Source organism: Arachis duranensis, chromosome 7 (assembly GCF_000817695.3).
Source record: "Arachis duranensis cultivar V14167 chromosome 7, aradu.V14167.gnm2.J7QH, whole genome shotgun sequence".
NCBI classification, from domain to species: Eukaryota; Viridiplantae; Streptophyta; class Magnoliopsida; order Fabales; family Fabaceae; genus Arachis; species Arachis duranensis.
In genome coordinates this window covers 27,573,670-27,599,371 of record NC_029778.3, presented here as the reverse complement: position 1 = coordinate 27,599,371, position 25,702 = coordinate 27,573,670, and the positions used below count along the sequence as shown (strand labels likewise).

The 25,702-nt window shown below is 31.3% G+C and overlaps 2 protein-coding genes across 2 annotated transcripts; both read right to left on the bottom strand.

The window, feature by feature from the left end:
• Positions 1 to 1,301: 1,301 nt before the first annotated feature.
• On the bottom strand, positions 1,302 to 6,156 carry LOC107458412 (laccase-4). Its single transcript, XM_016076618.3, has 6 exons — positions 5,944 to 6,156; positions 4,180 to 4,331; positions 3,842 to 4,086; positions 3,620 to 3,748; positions 2,246 to 3,169; positions 1,302 to 1,723 (listed from the first exon to the last, which is right to left on the bottom strand). Exons 1-6 carry the CDS (start codon positions 6,040 to 6,042, stop codon positions 1,593 to 1,595), a joined length of 1,680 nt encoding a protein of 559 aa, XP_015932104.1. The 5' UTR covers positions 6,043 to 6,156; the 3' UTR covers positions 1,302 to 1,592.
• An 8,120-nt stretch (positions 6,157 to 14,276) lies between these two features.
• LOC107458403 (protein NRT1/ PTR FAMILY 8.2-like) lies at positions 14,277 to 17,689 on the bottom strand. Its single transcript, XM_016076609.3, has 5 exons — positions 17,569 to 17,689; positions 17,163 to 17,306; positions 16,842 to 17,059; positions 15,448 to 15,998; positions 14,277 to 15,147 (listed from the first exon to the last, which is right to left on the bottom strand). Exons 2-5 carry the CDS (start codon positions 17,275 to 17,277, stop codon positions 14,319 to 14,321), a joined length of 1,713 nt encoding a protein of 570 aa, XP_015932095.1. The 5' UTR covers positions 17,278 to 17,306; positions 17,569 to 17,689; the 3' UTR covers positions 14,277 to 14,318.
• Positions 17,690 to 25,702: the final 8,013 nt, after the last annotated feature.

Here is a 25,702-nt window from a genome sequence, read left to right as displayed (position 1 = left end):
CTCTTGAGAAGGTGTTTTGTTGTGTATATGAAGACTCTCTTCTCGACAAGTTAGGCCATTTCAACTAATTCAAGCCCAACAAATACAAAAACAACATAAAATATGAAAACGAGATCAATAATGTTGTTGATTTGTATCTTCAGCTATTGCATATAGTCATTGTCATATCTTATCTGTACTAAGTAGGTTAACCTGAAATTAAATAATAATAATAATAATAATAATAATAATAATAATAATAATAATAATAATAATAATAATAATATAAAGGAGATAGAATTTAACAATTGATTTTTAATTAGCCTCTACAAATCCTATTGAATATTTTCTTCAAGTTCTCACGTATGTTTTCTTAATGTAATGTTTATGATATTTAATAAAATTTTCAAGAAATATACATGTATTAATTACTAGGGTAAAGTACTAAATTGATCCCTTATGTTTGTGCGTAATTCTGTTTTAGTCCTTAAGATTTAAAGTATCCTATTTGAATCCAAAAAAGTTTCATTTAGCATCAATGTAGTCCCACAGTGAGGTCAAAATTAAATAATTAACGAAATATTCTACATAACAATAGTACAAGAATAAAATTGATAATCTAGAGAACAAGTACAAGTTCCAGAGGCACAAAATTAATCGTTGATGCATCAATACATTTATTTATTATTTTTCTTATAATATAAATAAAATATTTTCTATAGAACTAAAGAGAATGATAAATAAATGTATTGATGTATCAACGGTTGATTTTGTGCCTCTGGAGTTGATACTTGTTCTTCAGATTATCAATTTTGTCTTCTACAGTTATTATGTAGGACATTTCGTTAATTATTTAATTTTAACCCCACTGTGGGACTAAATTGATACTAAATGAAACTTTTTTAGATTCAAATAGAATACTTTAAACCTTAAGGACCAAAATAAAATTACGTCTAAACATAAAAGCTAATTTAGTACTTTACCCTAATTACTATTTACAATCATGCTTTTTGGGTCCTTTTTGTATTCAAGTGTTTGATATGGAGCCACTATTAACTTATAATATCTTTAATATATTCTAATATGCTCTATTCAATAAATGAAATATGAAGTGTAAAAGATTATACTCCCATATTTTAAAATTCTTTAGAGTCCGACGAGCATTGTATGTGTAAGAAAAATTATATTTGAACTACATTCTTGTATATTTAATTACATTACATGAAATCAAATTAAATCATTCAAGAAGCAGAAATATGAGAAGTACATACAAATCATAGCACAAAAAAATGAATAAATGAAGGGAAAGAAAACAGAGGAAGTAATTAAAAGCATGTTAATTAGTCTTATATATGTTGCTAACTTGCTATTAGCAACTTATGTTTTATCCCTTTGACTCAATAATGCAAGAGAATTATCCTTGATGATTCCCTTTGTACATTTCCCCTTATCCCTCCGCAGGCAAAAGCTTTTTATATCCGGTAAAAATTTATTTATAGCTGTCTTTATATAAAATTAATAGTTAAAAATTATTATACGACAACTTAATCAAATTTATATGTAGACAACTGTATATAAATTTTCACCATTATATATAACCACTGCTACTCTTCTTAGCACTTGGGTAGGTCACTTGGAGGAGGAAGTAAAGATTCATTTGGTCCTTTACCATTGTCAACCACAAAGGCCATCTTCAATCCCCATGTTGTATGAACTTCCAAATGACAGTGCATAAACCAAACACCTAACAAAAATAAATAATATAAATAACATCAAATATCTTATATATTAAGAAATTGGTCCAATAACAGATGCTAGCATAAGAAAATTGGTAATTTTTTAACCAATGATTCAGATTAAATCAAGAGTTTTATGAATTTTTAAATTAGTGAAATTGATAGAAAATTCAGAGTCACAAATAAAATAAAGATGACAATACTTTTAGATGGTGGTTGCATTGGATAAATAATATTTCAAAAAAAAAATACTGTTTCAACATCAAGTAATTTTTTTAAACAATTTAAATTATAAATCTTAAAGTTTTAATCTCAAATCCAAAATCTTAAATTCTATATCCTAAATTTTGAATCGAAACCCTAAATTTTTCAAAAACAAAAAATAAAAAAAATAATTTTATCATAAAAAACCAATTAATATTGCCTACTAAAAAATTAGTTTTTCTAATGAAAATATTTGATCCGAGAGATAAACCAAGTATCCATTAATTTTTCTAAAAAATAAAAATGAAAAATTGATAGATTTTTACCTGGATTATCAGCCCTGAACCTTATAGCGGCCCAGCCACCAGATGGAACACTAACAGTGTTTCTCTCCACAGGATCAACAAGGTTAAACTTTTTAGCATCCCTTTTGGCATTGAAATTCCCCTTTCCACTACCTACAACAAAGAAATTGAATCCATGGAGATGAATAGGATGGTTCTCCGGCGTTATCATTCCGGTATCTTGCAACACTATCTGAACCGTTTCGTTGTAAGCAAGTCTGTACACCCTCGTCCCTCTATCAGTCCTCAAATTCGCCGGCTGTTTCTTGCCCGTGAAGTCATACACCACCGGAGGCTTCGCCGGGAAATCGTCACTGAAGACGCCGCCTATACTAAAGAAATGTGCGTTTAGAAGAGAAATTCTTGGCATAAGAAAGGTTACATTGTTGATGGCAGCAACTACTCTGCTTCCGTTGACGCAAGTGGCGCACGGGTTCACCCCGAGGCTAACGGTGAAGAACAATGAGTGATCAAGCTCCAATGGCACTCTTGCAGGGTATTTCTTGGAGTTCAAGCTTCTTAGCGAGTCGACGAAATTCGTGGCGACTGGTGTGGCATTTTTGGCGGGAAGAGAAGCCAGGGTGGTTATGGTGGAACCTAATGAGCTGCTGTAGTGTAACATTGCAGTGGCGGTTATGTTGTCCACTGCGATTGGAGAGTCCATGAACGGTGATGCTGCTACCATGTACTTGCCGGCCGCTCGATTCGCCTTTAACAGAACGTTTGTGGTTTGGCCAGGTGCTATGACTATGGTGTCTGTCTTCAATGGTTTTGTGTACACGGCGTCCACCTCCACCACCGTGAGTTTGTGCCCTGCAACCTTGAAGAACAGCTCTTCATTCAGTGCAGCATTGATGATTCTTAGTAAGTATGTTCTTCCAGCTTCAACTTGGATCTTGAATCCTCCTATTCACACAACGCATTAATTACTTTTTTTATACAATCAATCATTACATCAAACTTAAATTTACTAATGGCTTGTTTATTATAATTTATTAATTTTAGTGTATATCTAACATCAATCATGCTACCTATACACAAAAATTATCTACCAAATCAGTCACCATATGAAATATAATGCTAGCTGATCATTATAATTTATTGTTTTTTTGTTATTACTTAATAATCAACTGAATTCCTTTAGTCTAGTGTTCCAATAATATACTTTATCTCATACTTTTAAACTTAATGGTTAACTGATAGTTAAACACAATAAATTCTGATAAATTTTTAACATTTCTCTTAAAAAAAAGTTAAATAACGTATATTTATACACAAATGTATAATCATTGATTTGAAGGCTAATTTTTTGTATGCGGTTTTTTTTTTTTTCTAACATATGTCAATGTGTTTCACCTTGTGAAGCACAATGCTGAATAGGTCCTGAATGGCCATTTATTGTGTGGGCATCTGAAACATTTGGAGCCGATCCAGATTTCAAAGCTTGGTTAATTACAGCTTCAGTATCTGATTTCCACCATTCACCTGAATCAAATTGAAACATTTTTTAGATTTATATTTGACTATATAACATGGTTTCAAATTAAAGTAGTTTACATGAAGAGGTTAGAAACTAACTCAATACTATAACTTGTTCCATATGAGGTCTTGGAAAAGGGTAAGGAACTCCAAGCTTGGGCAGAATAACAATGGCACCATGGACAGTGGCCCTAAGCCATAAGATATGTGCATGCCACCAAAGGGTACCTCTCTGCCCTGTGAGGGTAAAATTGTAAACATAAACATGGCCTGGTTGAATCGGACACTGGGTTATGTAAGCCGGCCCATCGGCCCAACCAGTCCTCAACTGCCTCACCCCATGCCTATTTAATTTCAATAAATTATTTTTCAAAACAAATTAATTAATAACAATAAAAAAAAATTGAGAGTAGATTAAATAGTTATGTTAGACCTACCAATGGATGCTAACATTGTATTTGACATGGTTAACAACTTTAACCAAAACAGTGTCCTCTTCCCTAGCATAGATTGTGGGGCCTGGGAATTTCCCATTTATGGTTACTATGGGCTTTGTGGAACACAATCTTGTTGCATTCTTCATCACCACCTGAATAAAATAAAATAAAATAAAATTAGTGTGATTGCAATTGCTAACTTTGACGAATAAAATGTGTAACTGCAACTACCAAACTCGAAGAGTAGTTTGATGAGTGCCTTGCATTGCTCAAACAATAGTGCTACTAATTAGCAACTTGCTGTTCGATAAAGATATGAATTATCATGTCATATTTTTTAGCGGTTCAAATAGGGGGATCTAACATTTTTTTAATTTACAATTAAGTGATTAACCAGCAAAAAATTCCAATTGGAACGAATTGGAAGAAAGAAAATGTTTTGCATTTCAAGGGGATCTTGGTAGATTTAAAAATTCTGATTGAAGCAACTAATAAAATGTATCGCCAATGAAATTTTAACTAAAAAATATACAGAGAAGAATGAATAATATTACAGAGGATTCACTCCAACTATAAAAGCTCTGTTTTTACCCAAGTTTATGCTTAGAAATATGCGACCCTTGTTTCTGCTTAAATATGTAGAACATTATTAAGCTAGACTAAACACATAGACCCTTGTTTGTTAATTAAAAAATACGTCCTCGATGCCTATCTAATATCTATGTACCGTAGTTTTGAGAATCGAACTAAATTTATTAGCTCAATCGAATTAATTGAAAATCAATAATTTACATAAAAAATTAGTTGATAACGAACCGATTAAAGAACCAAAAACATCGGTCAAAGAATTGATTAGCGGATCGACCGATACATTTTTTGTAATTAACTGATCTAAAATAATTAAAAAACTTTTTCTAAAAAAATATTTTATATATATATTATTTTATTATATCTCGTTTAATTCCAATTGAATTTTAATTGAATTTTTATATTTTTAATTCTACCCGTTTAATCAAGCGTTCAACTTTTAAAACATAATGAATGCTATGATGACATTATGTCTAATTTATTAAAAAAGATAAATAAATAATATTTAATAAATTTTAAATATTTTATTATAAGTTAAATAATTTAGACACCGTAATAAAACCACCACCATAGAATTCACCTTAAAACATTTGCTATTCATGACTTTTTACGAGTATTAATGTGGAACATTATTAAAATGCATTTCAAAGGACAACTTATGTGATAATTATGTTCTACAGACATATATAACACTTACGTTCTTTGATGCAGCAATAAATACTTTTAGATAAGACATTATTTGCATGGAAAAGTGGTTATAGTTGATAGTATTTATTTGATGGGTAATATTAAGTAGACAAAAAAAACAACCATAATTTATTTTATTTAGTATTTATTAATTGTTGTAACAATTAATAAATATTAAATAAGACAAGTTATGACTATTTTTAACTGATTTTTTTTTGTTATCAAACATTTTTGTTATTTGATAAATAGATTTAGATTATTTTCATCATATGCATGCAATTTTCATTTTCAAGACAGAGCAAGTAATAAAATATTATATTTAAGAGAGCAAAAATGCATGCTGTTCTAATTTGAAACATCGTGTATGGTTTCTTCTGTATCTCATATTTTTTCAAGTGTCATGAACTTAACAAACTTGATTCTATATTAATGCTTAATTAACATGACATGATAATTCAGCTGAGAATTAATGTAATGCAATGGACCTACATTGAACTTGTAGTGGCGAACCATGGCTTCAGCCGATAGAGGAAGAAGCATGCAAGCTGCCACGATCAGCGCTATGGTTCGAACCCAGATCACCTCCATGATGATGAAGACCCCTTTCGAAATTAATTTAACAAAAAAAAAAGTTATTTAAGATGGCTAGCTAGGTTCTCCTCTGATGACTAGTTAGTAGTTATGCTCTTAGAATGCACAATGCAAAAATGGAGAATGAATATATATATATATATATGTGTGACAAATTGTACACCCAAGATATAGATAACAAAAAGAAGATGGCCAGAAAGTTTCTTGTGTATTACACAAAGTAGTTACCCATCAACTAAGTCACTTTTTTGAAGCTAAGATACAGTTGGATTTTGAAATTCTATGTTATGCTTATACTTTTCTATATATTAATTTCCATTTATAATGGACTAGGTGGTCACATCAGATGTTATATATGCTGCTGGGTTTGGTCTAACCATATTGTGTAAAGTACAACAATTCCTAGCTAACGGACTCATATTGGCTTAATGGATATACAGTTTTCTACCTGATTTTTAAGTCAAGGAGATGACATAATATGTTCCTCCCAACGGATTAACAAAGATTTTCTACAAAGTCTTATTGGAATATATTTGTAAGGAAATTGGAACTCATTTATCTTGTTTTGTGATAAATTACTTTTATAACTCAGTTAGAATTCAAATAATTTGTTATTTTTAATTTGTAGAACCAGCAGGACGTATTTAAGATTAATTGTGTACAAAAATATCATTTATTTTTATTAACAACAAAAAATATTTTTAAATTTTTTTAAAATGTGACAAAAATATCTAATATTAAATATATATTCTTAAAAATATTTTAAAAATTAAATTTTGATGAATTTTTTATAAATATAAAAAAAATAAGATATTTTATTTTTGAGATTTGGTGATTTTACTATAATTAAATTTTTTGTGATTTTTTTGTTAATGACTAAAATTATTTTTAAAATTAAAAAAAATATATAGAGATCAAATTTTTGTCCAATTTTTTTATGTACTTTTTAAATAGTCATCTAAATATTTCTACAAAACTTTAAATTAAATGCATAAATAAGTTGCTAAATATAAAAATTATTTTTCATTTATAAAAAATTAAAACTCATTTTTATTATTTTTATCTCATTTTATAATATTTTGAGAATATTTTTATCGTTATAAAAAGTGAGAAATATTTTTATATCATTAGCGTTTTCAAAAATTAGAAACGATTTTAGTAGTTTACCGCCTTACAAATAATGAGCGGTGCCAAACTCATCTAACATTGTTTCTAAATTAAAAAAAAAATCTCAACTAATGTTTCATTGATTGAAAATAAATAGATAACATAATATTTTTAGCAAATACATATAATATTACATAATCCCTCTTATTCTTATTGGATAGCCAGTTTAACTTTTTAGTACATTTATTAAGAATTCACGTGTTTTACAATTGTTATAAAAAATAAAAAAAAGGGTTAAAATAACTATCTGAAAAGAATCAACAATGAGAATATATAACATCTATCACATAAACATGGGATCATTATTTGTTCAATGGGATGATTGAAGAGGGTACGAATGAAGAAAATAGTGGAGATGGTGGGTAGGGTGACATGTGAACTGCGACACAATGCAAGAAAGTGCTTAATTGCTTGGGATGTTGATTATGTTAGCCCAACAAATATTTATTGTTGAAGAATGGTTTTCATGAATTGTTGGCAGTGCCAGATTATTATTATTTAATATATTTATGATTAGATCAAACAGAAGTTTCTTTTCTCAAAGCAAAGATTTTGAGGAGTTGGTGGCAGTTCATCTCATTAAACTTTTTTATGTTCATGCTGACCGCTGTTCCATTCATATAATTAATTAATTAATTGCGTATGTGCACATTTTTTTTCTATCCCCTGCCTGCCGCCTTTCTAACTCAACAACTCATCCCTGTTACCTTCTAATCCCCTAACTAAGTTAACAAATGTATATGTACATAAATAAATAAATAAATAATATTCATGTTAAGTTCTGAAATAATATATGCTATTTTTGAAGCTTCTAATGGAGCTAGTAAAGGTAGAGATCCTAAGAGGTACTACTTGAATTGCATTTTAATTGTGCTCTGCCGTGTTGTACTACGAATATTCAATCTTGATTTTTTTATTTAAATAAACTAAAAAAAAAAACAAAAAAATTGTTTAAAAGGAGAGAGAGTCTTATTTAAAATTACTCTTAAACTCTTTTTAAAAAAAAGAAAACTTCACTTGATAAAGTTGTAATTTCATTGTCATTTTTGTCATGGTATCTGTCATCGTATTTATATCTCTTATAATCAAACGAAAGTCAACTCGCCAATTCCAATATATGATATATTGATATCCCTTATTTTGAACACAAACCGATCAATAAACTCAAATCATATTGGTGATTAGTAACAAGATTAAATGCTTCCATATTGTTAGAGTATAATTAGGATCAATTAGCATTATTTAACATATCTGAATATTTATTATAAGATATTACGTCTTTATTATTTTTATATTTTAGCACTTATAAATACTCTTCTATATTGTATCATTCTACACAACTTAAATACCCACAAACCTTTTTCCTATTACTCTCTCTCTCCTTTCTGACATGATATCCTACTTGAAGATGATAAGTTGATTTTCTTCTGCTGAAAGCACCGTACCTTTCTTCCGTGCTATTTTTTTCTCTTTTTGTCAATACATTGATGCTTTTTTGACCTCACCGATTATCTCATCCACTACTTACTTACTTTCATGAAGACACCATATGTTTTTCGTCACCTTCCGATAGTTTGTCATCTCTTCGCACTTTGTCACTTTTCAGCCATTTTTCGGCAGTTCGCCATCTTTTCAACAGTTTTTCGACAGTTGGCCACTCTTGCGGAAGTTTCTTCTACATTCTCTTCCGGCAGTTCTGTCTGCGTTCCCTTCTAGCAGTTTCGTTTGCGCTTTCTTCCGGCAGTTTCGTCTGCGTTTCCTTGTGGCAATTCTGTCTGCGCTTCCTTGTGGCAGTTCCATCTGCGCTTCCTTCCGTCAGTTCCGTCTGTGCTTCCTTCCGGCAGTTCGTCTGCACTTCCTTCCGGCAGTTTCGTCTGCACCCGTTCTATCAGTTTATGTATTTTTTTTCTATTTAGTTATTTCAAATAAATTCCAAACTCAAGTTGCCACTTGAGTTTGAGGGGGGATGTTAGAGTATAATTAGGATCAATTAGCATTATTTAACATATCTAAATATTTATTATAGGATATTACGTCTTTATTTTGATTTTTTTAGCACTTATAAATATCCTTCTATATTGTATCATTCTACACAACTTAAATACCCACAAACCTTTTTCCTATTGCTCCCTCTCCCCTTTCTAACACATAATTCGTTTCACAAATAAAATTTCGTTGACCCTCATTCCAAGTTAAGAGATAGATATCCTCTCTAAATAGCAAACAAATCTCCTTGAATAATATTATTATTCCCAATCATTCACAAACACTCTATTTACCAACTCTCATTACAATCTCTAATAACGCAAGCAAAACTAATACTATTACCAGAATAACTAGCATCACTTACACATAACACTTACACTAAAAATACTTATTAGTTCTGCCAAAAGAATAAAAAATAAATACTTATTCGGGAGAGCATGTAATTAAGGAATCACAAATATATAATTGCACAACAAAAATATTTGTTAATAAAAAAATATTAGTTAAAAATTGTCAAAACTTATCTTTTTTTTTGAAGTAAAAAGAGTTCAACATAATAAGGTAGAGCGAAGAAAACATGTAAAAGTGCATAACGCCAACTTACATCTCAAAGAACCTAACAACCCCTAATTATCTTCGGCATTGCCATCAATAATTAAGGGGTTCACCTTTGAACCAGTCATCAAAGAAACTAAAGGATCTATTTATAATTTCCACCATACTTGAGGCTTTATTTGTGAAAATTCTGTCATTTCTTTCCTGCCAAATTGTCCAAATAACAACAAAGAATATAATGAACCACTGCTTTTTCTCAGCCTTTCTTACTGAAGCAACTGTCCAACTTTCAAAGTGTTGCTTTAGTAAGCCTGGCATCGTCCAACTCCTCCATAGAGCGAACAGCCAAGCACCCCACACCTGCCAAGAGAGCTCACAACCAATAAATAAATGAAAGACAGACTCTACATACTTATCACATAACACACACATATGATCATTTTCGTCAATAGCACCAAATCTACACAGTCTATCCTTAGTATTCACCCTTCCAACTAACACAAAACAAGCAAACAACTCAATCCTTGGTGGGACGATGCCTTGCCAAATACCATTAGTGAAGCTATAGCTTGTGATATCCTCCTGGAGAGCTTCTGCTTGCAACACCTGCACAAAAGAGTTAGGAGCATAACTGATTGTAAACTCTCATAAAGGTGGTTTACTAGCTCCAGCTCCCATTGGAATAATTCTCTCCTCCATTGGAAACTCCAAATCCACTCTAACCTATCCCAAAACCCACAATCCCCTATAACAGATCCTCTAAGGTTTGAGACCGAGAAAAATCTTAGAAACATATCTTTCAACACCCCATTAGGTAACCAGCTATTCTCCTAAAATTGGGTTGTTCTGCCATTCTTGACCTCCATAGACAAGCCTCCGATCATCTTCTCTCTCACATACAGCTTCCTAATCTGTAATTGGCAAATATCCTTCCATGGACCCCCTCTCGTAGGTATAGGCTGGCCACTCAATATCTCAGAAGGAATCATATTATTACAGAAGCAAACAACTTTCTTCCATAGAGGAAAGTCCTCTTTTGAAAACCTCCACCACCACTTAAACAGTAGGGCTTCATTCTGAACCACTGCATCACCAACTCCCAGACCACCTGCATTTTTTGGGGCCATAATCAATTCCCATTTCACTAACGGCATCCCGTACCTCCCATCCTCTTTACTCCACAAGAACTGTCTTTGCAAGAAAATTAACTTCTCCACCACTTCCTTGGGCATCTTATATAAGTTGAGGTAGTAGATAGACAGGCTATTAAGAACGGACTTGATGAGCACCAGCTTTCCCGCCTTATTGAGAGTCTTTACTTTTCATAGACATAGCTTCTCTTATACTTTGTCAATCACTGGCTTCCATGTCTTAACCAACTTCGGATTTGCTCCCAGAGAAATGCCCAGGTATCTGACTGGTAATGATGCCTCCTTACAGCCCAATAGCAAACACATCTTTCGCGTCCAACGCTGTTCACAATTAACTGGAATAAAGCTAGACTTCTCAAAGTTAATACTCAACCTGAACATAAACTCAAAACAATGTAACAGCCGTTTGTAGTTTCTAATGGTTTTCTCCTCAGTAGGACAAAACAGGACAGTATTATCATTCGCAAACTGCAAGTAGGACAACTCAATGTTATCTCACCCTACCAACAGCGAAGAGATACGGCCATTCCTCACCGTCTACCCAATCATTCTGTGGAGAACATCAACCACTAACACGAATAGAAAGGGAGACAGTGGGTCGCCTTGTCTAAGACCCCTTTCCATGTTGAAGGGCTTAGAGGGGTACCCATTTATAAGAACCGACATAGAAGCAGAGCAGACACACTTCTTTATCCGGTTCCTCCACCTTAATCCAAACTCCATCTTGTGTAACATAATATCCACAAATCTTCGCTTCATCCTATTATAAGCCTTTTGAAAGTCTAGTTTAATAATCGCTGAGCTCTTTCGATCCTTCTTGTCTTTAACCAATGTACAGTTTCATAGGCAATCAAAATATTATCATATATTTTTCGACTCTTTACAAAAACACTCTGAATTTCTTTAATACATTCTACAACAAATAAATGTTAAATGAAACAAATTTGAGCTTATTATTTTTTGTTTCCTAACATTATTGATTACATAAATTAATTAATATAAGTTAATTAATGAATCACTAATTAAACCAAGATTCCCATGGAGATGCTATTGGTTCCATAAGATAACATTATCAAAGAGGATTCTTTGTGCCAAATAGGATTTTAGGACAGTTAATGTACGTTTATTTAAGAAGTTAGCTACTTATTAGATGATTAGATCTTATAATAAAAAGTCTTCACTTCATACATTTTGCATATAGCAAATACAAATTTATTATTTCATCAAATTGATAGATAATTTTGTATATGACAATATTCTACAAGTAATCTTGATACTCCACAGTATAATTTATACTAATATTTTTAAGATTTTAAAATGCTTTTATTTAATTATTATTAATTTAATAAATTATAAATTATTTAGATAATATATTTTAACCCATTTCAGTTAACAAGTAAATTCATGATAAATCATGCAACGAAAATGGTTATTGCATTAGTCTATGATAAACCATAGAACATATATATTTCTAGAGATATTTATTGATATACTCTGATCTTCCGATGGCTATGAATTCTTTTTACAGTGAAAAATGTTGCGCTAACCATGAGAATCCAAAATCAAAGAACTTTCTTTTAAAAAAAAAAAAACAACCGACAAAAATAATAAAGAATCACTTGAAACAGATCCTCATGGAAATTCAAAACCCAACTACAAGTTCTTTTCCTCCATTGAATCCAAACCAACAATGAAAACTATTTTAAAGCCATGGAAATTGAAAAAAACATTGTTTTGAGTTCTTGTGTGAGTTATGTTTGGGGTTGAAGAAGGAGAAGAAAAAGAAGAAAACGAAGTTGTTTTCGTTCATGTAGAGATGGACAAATTAAATAAGACCTTGTCAATATTAGCCCTCTAGGTTGGTACTTAACAGTCAACTCATTAAGTTAACGCGATTGGTAATCAAATTTCGTGACCAGGTGATAATGAAAATAGGTTGATACTTAACGGGCAACTCATCAAATTAACATGATTAGTAAGCAAATTTTGTTGCTAGATGACGGTGAAAATGTCAAAGTCGCATTATCTTACGGAAATTAGAATGGGAGACAGAAGTGAAACTTTTTTTAAATAAAAAAGTGACATTGTCGCTCGTAAAAAGTTAGTATAAAATATATGTTGAAATATAAATACACATTAAAAATAAATTAAATTATATATATATTTATATATAAATATATTAGTGGTTGATTTTAGTGACTAATTTTAGGTACAAATAATATTTTTATTTTTTTTATGCTACGCGTACTGTGTACATATTATTTGAACTTGATGTTTAATTATTTGGAGCATGAGTGCGTGTGTGGAGTTATCAGACTAAATTGGAACAAACAAATAGAGCTTAGAGAATAATATGTGATTTAATTTTTATAATGCAATTCCTTTTTTTATTATAATAACTGAGGTGATGAGTTTGATGGTTGTTTTCTTAGGAATACAGAATACATATGATATGGAATATCTAAACATATAAATTTTAAATTCTTATAAGATATAAGAATATGTAATATTATAAAATATAAAGTATTTTTTAGATAAATTATAATAGTATTTTCATATTTTATTAATATTAAAAGATAAATTAAATTTTTAAATTTTAATATTTTTTTTAATTATATAAAAAATTTAAAATATTTATTATTTTAATAAATAATAATATATATTATTTTTAAACTCATTTTAAAAATACATGTTAATAAGTATTAGTATTTAAGTGTGTTCAAATGTGTTCAGAAATTTTTTTTATTTTTTATTAAGACACAGTTGAACATAGAAGATATGCGTGTCGAATAAGTATCGGTCAGTATCATATTTAAAATGTGTCTGAGATACGACAACTCAACAAAATATCCGTATTTCACAAATAATCAAATGGCCGCAAGGTATGTACCACAAATATGTTTACTCCTTTTGAAAAATTAGTACTACAATATCTTGAAACTAGGATGTCACCATGCTTATTAAGAAAAAAAATTAGAACTCAGAGCTGATTTAATTGTTAACTCTTTTTATTTTTTATTTTTCTCATAAATAGCTTCTAACTGCACAAATCACATTGGCGACTTAAGATTCTTAGATTCTATAAAGGGAATAGGCATGCTTATGAGAAAAATATTACATTTAAGGGAAACACAACAATGCTTGTAAGCAACAAAATAATAACAAAAAGGACTTTCCAAATTTTGAAGGATTTGAGGCTTGATCACAGACTATTATTGTAGATAACGATTTTGACCACATTTGATAATGTGTAATACAAGGTGACTTTGTGGCAAGGTGGAGAGTCGTCACAGTGCAGTTGTGTTTAAGTCAAGTTGATAATGACTAATAAATTGAGATCTAACCGTTCTTAACTATACGTGAGTTTCCACCTTGTTGCAAACACCAAATATGCAATGCAATTCGATTGATTTTTCAGCGAAGCGTTCCGACGGATACTTTGTATGTATACATCTGTGATATCAGAAAGAAAGCAATCATGTTCACCACACTCAGCACTGTTAGCATCCAGAAGAAATAATCGAGGCGGCCGAAGTTAGGATTGTCCGGCAGCCATCCAGGACCACCATTCCTAGTGGTGACCTTTGTCACAATGGTTATAAGAAGAGAGCTCACATACTGTCCAAGAGCAACTGTAAGAAGAGAAAGTGCAGAACACATGCTTCTCATTGCGTCCGGCGCCTGCTCATAGAAGAACTCCAACTGTCCAATGAATGTGAAGACCTCGGCGCAACCAATAATGAAATACTGTGGAACCTGCCAAAAGATTGACATAGGGACATGTTCAAGTTTATAATAGTCATGCCTGTAAACCATTCTCAGTCTTATGTATTCCAATGTTGCAGCAGAGACCATTGAGAATATTGATATGAATAGGCCTATTCCCATTCTCTGAAGCTGCGTTAGGCCGTTTTTTCGGCCGGTGAATTTTCTGGCTATTGGCACTATGATCCGGTCGTACACTGGCACCCAGAAGATGACACTGATTGTGTCGAAGATGGAAAGAGACGCCACCGGGATCTCGAAGTTTCCCATGTGAGCATCCATGGTTTGGCCTTGTATCACAAAGTAAGAGCTCATTTGACCATAGACAGTAGCAAATATTATCCCAGTGGCCCATATTGGAAGCAACCTTACTATGGCTTTAAACTCTTCTACTTGTGTTACTGTGCAAAGCTTCCATGGATTTGCTGATTCAGTCATATTTTCTGATTTTCCTAGTACTGCTGCTCTGTCAAAGAATCTGTTACACCACATTTTATTGGGTAAATAATTGTTTGAAGATGAACTGTAATATTGTATGAGATGCATAGCAATAGTTTTGGCATTATGAATTATAAGGTGTATAGGTACAAAGGTGTATATATATGCGCATTTCAATTTTGTACGTGAAAATTGACAATTTGCCTTCCCTAACTTCCCTAACAAAATAGTAGGTGTATTTTAAGAGTAAACTACTATTTCTGTCCATAAAATATTAAAATGTCGACAAATCTACCCATGAAAGACAAAAGACGGTCATTTCTACTCTTGAATGGTTTACCTTAATCCATTGGTGTGGTGGAGCTTGCGGCAACCTTGGATAGCAGACTCATTGTCTGGAATCTCATATAAGAGGGACTCATCATGAGGCACTTCAACATTGTACTTCCTTATGGATGAAACTATCACCTGAAACATTCGAGTGAAGGGGCTGCCAGCCGGCTTCTGATTCCTATACAGCTTTGTACCTAAAAAGAAACTCGCAGCAGCTATCGCCATAGCCACTGCTGGAATTCCAAATCCCCATCCCCAACTTTTATTGTCTTGGATCCAAACTATAAGAGAAGAAGCAACAAGAGCACCAATGTTGATTGAGAAATAGAACCAGTTGAAGAAAGAGCTCTTGTGTCCCTTCTCAACCTCATCAGCATCATCGAACTGATCGGCGCCATAAGAAGAAACACAAGGCTTGATCCCACCAGTGCCAAGTGCTATGATGTAAAGAGCAACAAAGAACACTGCACTTTGTCCATTAGTAGCATTGCAATTTCCTTCATGACAGGTTGGTCTTAAGCCAGGAACTGATGCAGATAGTGTTAACAGTGTCATTCCCTGTACAACAAGAAACATATAAGTTCTTTTTGTGTATTTAATTCTTCAATTAAGAACATAGAATTTGATACAAAATTATATAAGTTCTTACACATAATTATTCAAGAGGAGTTTCACACCATTAAAAACATCATTGATGGCTAATTAATGGTTAAAAACTACAAAATCTGCTGGCCCTAAACTTTCTCATTATTCAATGTTTTCTAAGCAGGGGATTATTTTTCTTTTCCCTGACCAAAATTTGAAAACAAATTCGTCCCAGGGCTAGTGTTTTTACAAGAAATTTCTAACTAATCTTTCTGTAAAAGATCTTTTTTTAACATAAAGTTTGTTGGTACTAGATAAAAAGAATAACTCCAACAATATCTTTGTCCTCAACGCCGCTTAATTTTTCGGAATTAGTCACCTCAACACCCTTTGATGGTTAATTTTAAATCAAATTTTAAAGAGTAAACAGCCAACTAAAGAATTTTAAATCTGAAACTTTAGTCCTCAACAAATCTTTATTTTCTAAGTCTTCTAAGAATTATTCTCATCGGATAGATTAATTTTAGAGTCGCTTTAAATCAATTTTTTAATATATATGCTAGACAAATAAATCTCTAAAAATTTTTATTATAAGACAAATAAATTCTAAAAAATGCACTTTAAATCAAATGAGTATTCTTTTAAAACGACATAAGAATTAATTTGTGCAACAAAAATAATTTGTGAGAATTTTTAGAGAATAAAACTTTATTAGATACTAAAATATCGGATCTAAAATTTCTTTAGGACCATTTGGTAGTTATTCTTATTGAAACTTGTACATTTTTGCCTAAGCAGAAAGCTAGTAATACTCACAATAACATAAATGATTGAGAAACAAAGAATGGTCCAATATCTTCCAAGATAAGCATCAGCCAGGAATGCTCCAATCAATGGAGTGATATAGCATGTTCCACCCCAGTTTGCATTATTCTTGGAAGCAGTAGCACTTTCCTGATTTAGTATATCCTTAAAATAAACCACCAAATTTGAACTCATCCCATAGTAAGCCAGTCTCTCACTACACTCATTTCCTGTGTAATAGAATTGCGTAAGTGTTTTCTAGTTAATAATGATGATGATGATGATGTGATGATGATGATGATGATGGAGATAGGAATTACATAATATAGTTACCTAAAATAAAGGGGCATGCTCTCCAGGTACCAGTTTCATTTTTGTTTGCTGGATTTCCTTTGTAATCTACTGTTCCATCTTTTGTGTAAACATCATTTTCATTATCCTCAGACATTGTTTTTCAGTTGAGGGGTGATTGATTCCCTAGAAATTGACATGTTCAGCACATTAAATCATGAAACAGAACTTGGTCATTGTTTTGACAAATGCAAGTAAGTAATAAATGTCAACATTTTATGTAGTTGAATATCAAACACTGGATATATCTAAAACGTGCAATTATATTAGAACTAAATAGATTTAATTAAATCTCCAAAAACTAATATATAGTTTGAGAATTTTATAGTACTAATTACTTCAAACAATGTGAAACTTCTAACTCTTACATCCAATTTACAGCCCTTACCTTGGTTAAAATTGTATACTTTGTAGTTTGTACCGTTATTTGCCACAGCTTGAGATAGAGATTTGAGGTGTCACCTAAAAGCAAAGCAAAACAAAACCTGAGCCTATATTCTAAGTTTAACATATGAAAATTGAGAACGAGGAAGAAAAAAAAAAGAGATGAATATTTGTATGTATGTATGTGAGACAAGCAAAGAGGACCTTGTATTCAACGACAAAGCCTTCGTTGCAAGCTACTTAGGAAGCTGTCCAAACAAGGTGTCAAAACAGCTGCATTACGGAGCAGTTTCTGCTTATCATTATATTGTTATATAGTGAATAATATCCGAACACTAAATTAAACTGTATAATAATAAGTAAAATAGCTTTTTTTTTATATCCAGTATTTTTTAGCATAATAGGTTAAAGATTAATTCGTTACGAAATTAAATTTTATTTAAAAGTCTGCTGCTAAATTATTATATATAAAATAAAATTTAAACCCCTAATACTTACCTAAGCTGACGATAAAACTAACTATTAAACTAACTAAATTTATTAAGTAAAATAGTATTTGATGCTTCAATTTCGTTACGTTTATTTTATCCGAAAAAAGGGACATATACAATGATACAATACTAATGACAGGTGTAGAAATTAACAATCAATTTTTATTTGGTTACTGGCGTAGACCTTATAGTGATAATTATTTTGGATGTCTTTAGAAAATATCGTAATGCCTATACTGGATTGGATACTCATATAGATGATCATGATTAATGGGAGATGATTATTAATGACAAAAATGTATATTCCATGAAAAATATAACATGTATATTTCTTTTGTTCATGTTATTCAAATAAATTATCGATTATTTAGTATTGTCTATATTATATTTTTTGTTGAAATATTCTAAGAAATTAGTTAGTCATTTTAAGAGTATCTCTAATGATTATTTTAATTTTAATTTTATTTTAGATTTTATAAAAATATTTATAAAATTATATATTATAAATAATAATTTAAAATTTAAAATAAAAATTACTCTTTTAATATTTAATCTTAATTCATTTAAAATTTTATATTATTTTATCAATACATTTATATAAATAATAAAATTTTATTAATTTTTCACTAAAATAATACTGTATTTCTAAAATAATATCGATTTCATTTCATATATCAACTCTAATACAGATTCTAATTCTAAATTAATTCACTTCTTAAAATTATCAAAAATAATATTCTAAAAGTATTCTATTAAAAATGCTCTAAGAACAACAGCTTTTTATTTTGAAGTTTATGGTTTTTCCTTTTTTTTCAATAATAATAATAAATAATTATTCAAGTTTTTATAAACAATAATTAACCATACGATTTTCGTTTTAACAAATATTTTTGAAAAAAATTGAGAACAAACTTCTCGGGTAAATATATAATTGGACAAAAAAAAAATTTCTTTAAATTTTTTTTACTACTTATATTTTTTGTTTATCAACTACTTTATTAGCTGACCGTTGGTTTAAAAAAATTAGTTTTTTTTTTTTGCCGCAAAAACCAAATTTTTTTAATCAATCATAATACATGAATACAAAAAATTAAACACCAATTAACCATTTTTTATTTTAAATATTGAGTTAATAATGATATTTTTTAATCTGTGGACTATCAAGTTGTTAATCTCAAATATGAAAAAGTTTAATTTGGAGTATAAAAATCAAACATTTTGATTTCTGAAATCGGACTCTCCGATTTCTATTTAAGAAAATAAAAAAATTTAAGTTACACAAATCAGATCCTCTAATTTTTGTATTTCTCACAATTTTAAAAATACAAAAAAAAAATTACAATGTTTAAATATATCACTCATTTCACTTCTATAAAGAAAAAAGGACAATTTACATAAATAAAGCAAGTAAAAATTACATAAATATAACAATTGGGAATCTATTACATGCGTGTGCAATTATGCATCTATGTAAACCGCTATATAAGGTTTACTCGTTTTCACATAATCCGTCATATCCTACTGCGGCTTACATTCAAACTCTTCTAACACTACACCCTACCGTTGTTTACACTCGACAAAATCTAACCTCTTGAATTTGCTGCTCGTTGTCGTGGTTTATGAACGGATGCAGCTAATATATATACCAATTGAACGTGATTGTCATGTAGAGTGATAAGTTCACAATGTCAAACAAAAAAAAAATTAACAAAAATTTTAAATATGAAGATGGATTTTTTTTTTGTTAAATTTTGGGTGATAGGATACAATTTTATCATTGTTCTTGTATATCATAGTTATTGTTATTGTTGAATTTAAAGAAATAATAATTTATTAAGTAACGATGAATAAATATTTGGTTAAAAGTCCAATTATGTATGTGATTATATTTGTTTATTGTGTAGTAATATAGAAACCAAACAAGCCCGAATAACAAGCAAACAAGGTCTAATGATAATTCAGTCCCATGATAAAAAAAAAATCAGCTCATTCATTCATTTATGGCCTATGGAAGTGGTTTCTATCAAAAGAAGGAAACTTCACTCTTTTCTTAACAAAAAATAAAGCAACCAAATTCATTTTCTCTCTTCTCTTTTTTCTTACACACGTGAAGAAGTCATAAAAAAAAAGAAAAAAAAATTATTAGGATTCAAATAAAAAAAAAATAGTGAATTACTAAATTCAAGCAAGTCAAAAGTTAGAGTTAAGAAGTTAAGATCAAATTAAGAGGTAAATCAGAAACAAATCTTTTTAAAGAATCTAATAATCATTTTATTCTAGTTCAAGTTTTTGTAAATGATATTGTATTTAGCTCGGCAAATGAAGTCTTGTGTGTTGATTTTAAAAACTTAATGACTAGTGAATTTGATATGAGTATGATGGGAGAACTCACATTTTTCTTAAAACTCCAAATCAAACAGACTTTTAATGGCATTTTTGTGCACCAAGGTAAATATGTTAAAGAATTGGTAAAGAAATTTGGTTTAGAAAATTCCAAACCAATAACTACACCAATGTATCCAAACTCAAAACTTGAAAAAAATGAAAATGGTAAAAATGTGGATGAGACAAGGTATAAAAGAATGATTGGTTCTCTTATGTATCTAATCTCTTTTAGACCAAACTTTCTAAGTGTTGAAATTATTCTAGATTCTAATTACATCTAAGAAAATCACATCTTTCAGCTGCCAAGAGAATCATTAGATAGGAGTTTTGGTCTTTGGTATCCTAAATCTGATGAGTTTTGTATAGTGGATTATTCCAATGCAGATTTTGTCAGTGACCAAATTGATAGAAGGAGCACATCAGAAATTCGTTGCTGTCTTGGACAGTCATTAAATGTATGGTCCAACAAGAAACAAGCTACTGTTATATTGTCTAAAGTTGAGGCTGAATACATAGTCACTTTTTCTTGTTGTTTTCAATTATTATGACTTAAAATTCAACTTGCAAGTTATAAATTGCAAGTCAATAGTATTCCCTTAATGTGTAATAATAAGTGCAATAAATATTTTTAAAAATTCTGTTCTGTATTCTAGAACCAAACACATTGAAATTAGATTTCACTCTATTAGAGAATATTTGTAAAAACAAACCGTTGACATTCAATTTGTAAAATTTGAAGATCAACTTGTTGATGTATTTACAAAATTATTGTCTGAAGACAGATTTTCCAAGTTAAGAACTGCCTTGAGTATTGTTTGTGCTGAATCAATAAATTAATTTGATGATGTTGCATTCTGGTTGATTTTGTCTCTTAGGTCGACAGGAGACGAAATAAGACAGACGATGAATCCCTCTAGATTCTCTGGATATAAGACTGAATGTTGATACTTTTGAATTTATTTGGGTTAATATTGAATTTTTAGTGTTCCATTGTGTTTCCTTAAAACCACTGTTGGGTCAAAAAAATTTATATTCTATGATGTGGGCCTCATTAGATTCTTAATCATAAATTTAAAATTTTTATTTTTGGATTTTCTACCAAGTCAAATCAAGTTCAGATTTCACAAATTTTTTTGACTTGTCTTTTCAACTACTTGCTTGCATACTTTTTAAATCATTTATTTTTTAAACAAACTTTCAAATGTTCTTAAATTATATTTTTATTTTTTCAAAATTAAATCATTTATAGTAGTTATACCATGTGAATCGTTCATCTTCTCTTTTAACCTTCATCAATTCTCAAAATTGCATTCATTGCTCTTTCATAAAAATGAGAAAGAAGGTGGGTACACGAAGAGACACTGGCTCTTATCATGCTCTTAGAAACTCTCCACCAAAGGATCAAGCACACACCCACATCCATATATACTCACATTCCTCTTCGCATTTCTCTCTCATTCCAAACACCATGGCTAGGACAAAGACTATCTCTTGTCGTCCATCAAAGGCACTAGCAGAGGCTGGGACATGCAAGGCAAATGTTGGTAAAAGGAAGAAAGCCATGACTAAAGAAGAACTTTCAACGTCTCCATCTTCTCGTTCTTCATCTCGTCTTCAAGGACCTTCTGCACCATCTAGTTGCCCTACCAAAGGTAATCGAAGGCACTTTCTTAATTTTATGAAAGAACCTAAAAATCCTGATCCTATTGGATTCAAATCACATTTCGTTAACTTTTTTCATTCTCACTATGAATCTCTCTATTTTTCATCTAGTATGAACTTTGAATTTTATAGAACTATTATTTCTAAAAGATCTTTGTGTCCAACATATATGCCTGACTTAAAAGCTTTAGCTAAAAAGGGAATAAATTTTATTGAAAACATCATTTATCTGGATTGAAAAAATTTGTTTGAAATTTGAAAACCTGTTTATCCTGATTTAGTTAGAGAATTTTATGCCAATATGTACTATCATGAGGAATCTGTTTACGTTTATGTTAAAGGTCGTGAAATCCATTTAAACAAAGAATCCATTGGTGAAACCCTAGATTATTATGATGTTGGCATCAATGCCTATATCACTGGAAAGTGGGACAATGATCAGGGTATTTCATACAAGGATGTTTTGGCCAACATATGTGAGAACATTTCTCTCATGGATGGTGTTACTCCTAACCACCGTGCCTTAGGTCCTATCAAAGTCCAGTTACATCGCATCATTACTCATATTCTCTTGCCTCAAAACGGTTCATATCAACGAGTTACTCTTTATGACACCTTAGTTCTCTATACCATAATTAACAAAGTTAAAATTTCTTTTGCATATCTTATGATGCATCATATGTATGATTGCATCAAAAGTGATAAAAGTATTTTACTACTATATTTCATATTTTTTACTTATTTCTTTGAATATTTTGGTGTTAATCTGGATAATGAGGTCTTGAGAGAATAGAATTTTGTCTCTTAAAGATGGTGGTGCAGTCAAATAATCAAAGAAAAAAGGGACTAAAGCTGATAGATACATTGTTTTAGAAGAAGAAAAGATGAAAGTATCCCTCCTTCTTCAACTGCTGGTACATCAATTTCCAACAAATACTTGGTCAATAAAATTGTGAAAGATGTTCTATAAGAGTTTGTGAACTTGACCAAGAACATTATCAACTCTAGCTAACAAACTAGGAGACTTGCAATTCAAAATGAAAACTCTTTAAGAAAGTTTCAAAACAGAGTTGAAGTACTTTTCAAGTACATTGAATCATTGGAAGATGACCAAATAATGTCTGAGCATGAAGAAGAAGATATATTAGGATCCGAGGATAAATGATCTGATGTCTAGCTCCTTGTCACTGCTGCTTATTTTGGAAATAATTTTTCGTTGATTAAATTATGTTACTTTAATACTTTTCAGTTTATTTTGGATAACTGTAATAATGACTGATAAATTCATATTTTACGATTATTTTTTACTTGAAAAGAGTGAATTTTATCAACTTACTGGTGCACGAAAATTACACTCACACTATGTAATTCCGCACAACTAACCAGCAAATGCACTGGGTCATCCAAGTAATACCTTACGTGAGTAAGGGTCGAATCCCACGGAGATTGTTGGCTTGAAGCAAGCTATGATTATCTTATTATTCTTAGTCAGGATACCAATAGGGTTCTTTAGTTTCAATTGTAAAAAGTGAAAGGGCATAAAATAAGTAATTGTTACTCAATAATGGAGAATATGTTGGAGTTTTGGAGATGCTTTGTCTTCTGAATCCTTGCAACATAATGCTTTCTTACTTTCAAACATGCAAGGCTCCTTCCATGGCAAGCTGTATGTAGGGCGTCACTGTTGTCAATGGCTACTTCCCTTCCTCTCAGTGAAAATGGTCCAAATGCTCTATCACAGCACGGCTAATCATCTGTCGGTTCTCGATCATGTCGGAATAGGATCCATTGATCCTTTTGTGTCTGTCACTATGCCCAACACTCGCGAATTTGAAGCTCGTCACAGTCATCCAATCCCTGAATCCTACTCGGAATACCACAGACAAGGTTTAGACTTTCCAGATTCTCAAGGATGCTGCCAATGGATTCTAGCTATAGCACGAAGACTCTGATTAAAGAATCCAAGAGATATTCATTCAATCGAAGGTAGAACGGAGGTGGTTGTCAGGCACGCGTTCATAGGTTGAGAATGGTGATGAGTGTCACGGATCATCACCTTCTTCATATTGAAGTGCGACTGAACATCTTAGATAGGAACAAGCGTGTTTGAATAGAAAACAGAAATAATTGCATTAATTCATCGAGACGCTGCAGAGCTCCTCACCCCCAACAATGGAGTTTAGAGACTCATGCCATCAAAGAGTACAAAGTTCAGATCTAAAATGTCATGAGATGCAAAATAAATCTCTAAAAGTTGTTTAAATACTAAGCTAGTAACCTAGGTTTACAGAAAATGAGTAAACTAAGATGGATAGTGCAGAAATCCACTTCTGGGGACCACTTGGTGTGTGCTGGGACTGAGACTTGAGCTTCTCATGTGCCTGGGCTGTTTTTGGATTTAAACGTCAGGTTGTAACCTGTTTCTGGTGTTCAACTCCAACTTGTAACATGTTTCTGCCGTTCAACGCCAGAATGCAACATGGAACTGGCGTTAAACGCCATTTTACGTCATTTATCTTCGCGCAAAGTATGAACTATTATATATCGCTGGAAAGCCCTGTATGTCTACTTTCCAACCCAATTGAGAGCATGCCAATTGAACTCATGTAGCTCCAAAAAAATCCATTCCAAGTGCAAGGAGGTCAGAATCCAACAACATCAGCAGTCTTTTTTCAGCCTTAATCAGATTTTTGCTCAGCTCCCTCAATTTCAGCCAGAAAATACCTGAAATCACAGAAAAATACACAAACTCATAGTAAAGTCCAAAAATATGAATTTTGCCTAAAAATTAATAAAAATATACTAAAAACTAACTAAAACATACTAAAAACTATATGAAATTACCCCCAAAAAACATATAAAACATCCGCTCATCACAACACCAAACTTAAACTGTTGCTTGTCCTCAAGCAACTAGATAAATAAAATAGGATAAAAAGAAATCAAAAAGAGGCATCTCACTTTATCCTTTGAAATTCAGAATGATTGGCATCCATAGGAACTCAGAATTCAGATAGTATTATTGATTCTCCTAGTTTAGTATGTTGATTCTTGAACATAACTACTTTATGATTCTTGGCCGTGGCCCTAAGCACTTTGTTTTCCAGTATTACCACCGGATACATAAATGCCACAGACACATAACTGAGTGAACCTTTTTAGATTGTGACTTAGCTTTGCTCAAGTCCCCAATTAGAGGTGTCAAGAGTTCTTAAGCACACTCTTTTGCTTTGGATCATGACTTTAACCACTCAGTCTCAAACTTTTCACTTGGACCTGCATGCCACAAGCACATGGTTAGGGACAGCTTGATCTAGCCTCTTAGGCCTGGATTTACTTCCTTGGGCCCTCCTATCCATTGATTCTCAAAGCCTTGGATCCTTTTCACCCTTGCCTTTTGGTTTAAAGGGCTATTGGCTTTTTCTACCTCTTTTGCTTTTTTTTTTCACTGCTTTTTCTTGCTTCAAGAATCAATTTCATGATTTTTCAGATCAGCAATAATATTTCTCTTGTTCATTATTCTTTTAGGAGCCAAAAATTTTAACATTCATAAAATTCAATATAAAAAATATGCACTATTCAGGCATTCATTCAGAAGAT

Coding starts and splice junctions, on each gene's coding strand:
- LOC107458412 (XM_016076618.3), bottom strand. CDS start 6,042: ATGGAGGTGATCTGGGTTCGAACCATAGCGCTGATCGTGGCAGCTTGC. Junction 3,170..3,619: donor TCAGCATTGTGCTTCACAAG/GTGAAACACATT, acceptor TTGTGTGAATAG/GAGGATTCAAGATCCAAGTT. Junction 1,724..2,245: donor GTTCAGGGCTGATAATCCAG/GTAAAAATCTAT, acceptor TATTTTTGTTAG/GTGTTTGGTTTATGCACTGT.
- LOC107458403 (XM_016076609.3), bottom strand. CDS start 17,277: ATGTCTGAGGATAATGAAAATGATGTTTACACAAAAGATGGAACAGTA. Junction 17,060..17,162: donor AGCATGCCCCTTTATTTTAG/GTAACTATATTA, acceptor TCTATTACACAG/GAAATGAGTGTAGTGAGAGA. Junction 15,148..15,447: donor CACCACACCAATGGATTAAG/GTAAACCATTCA, acceptor GTGGTGTAACAG/ATTCTTTGACAGAGCAGCAG.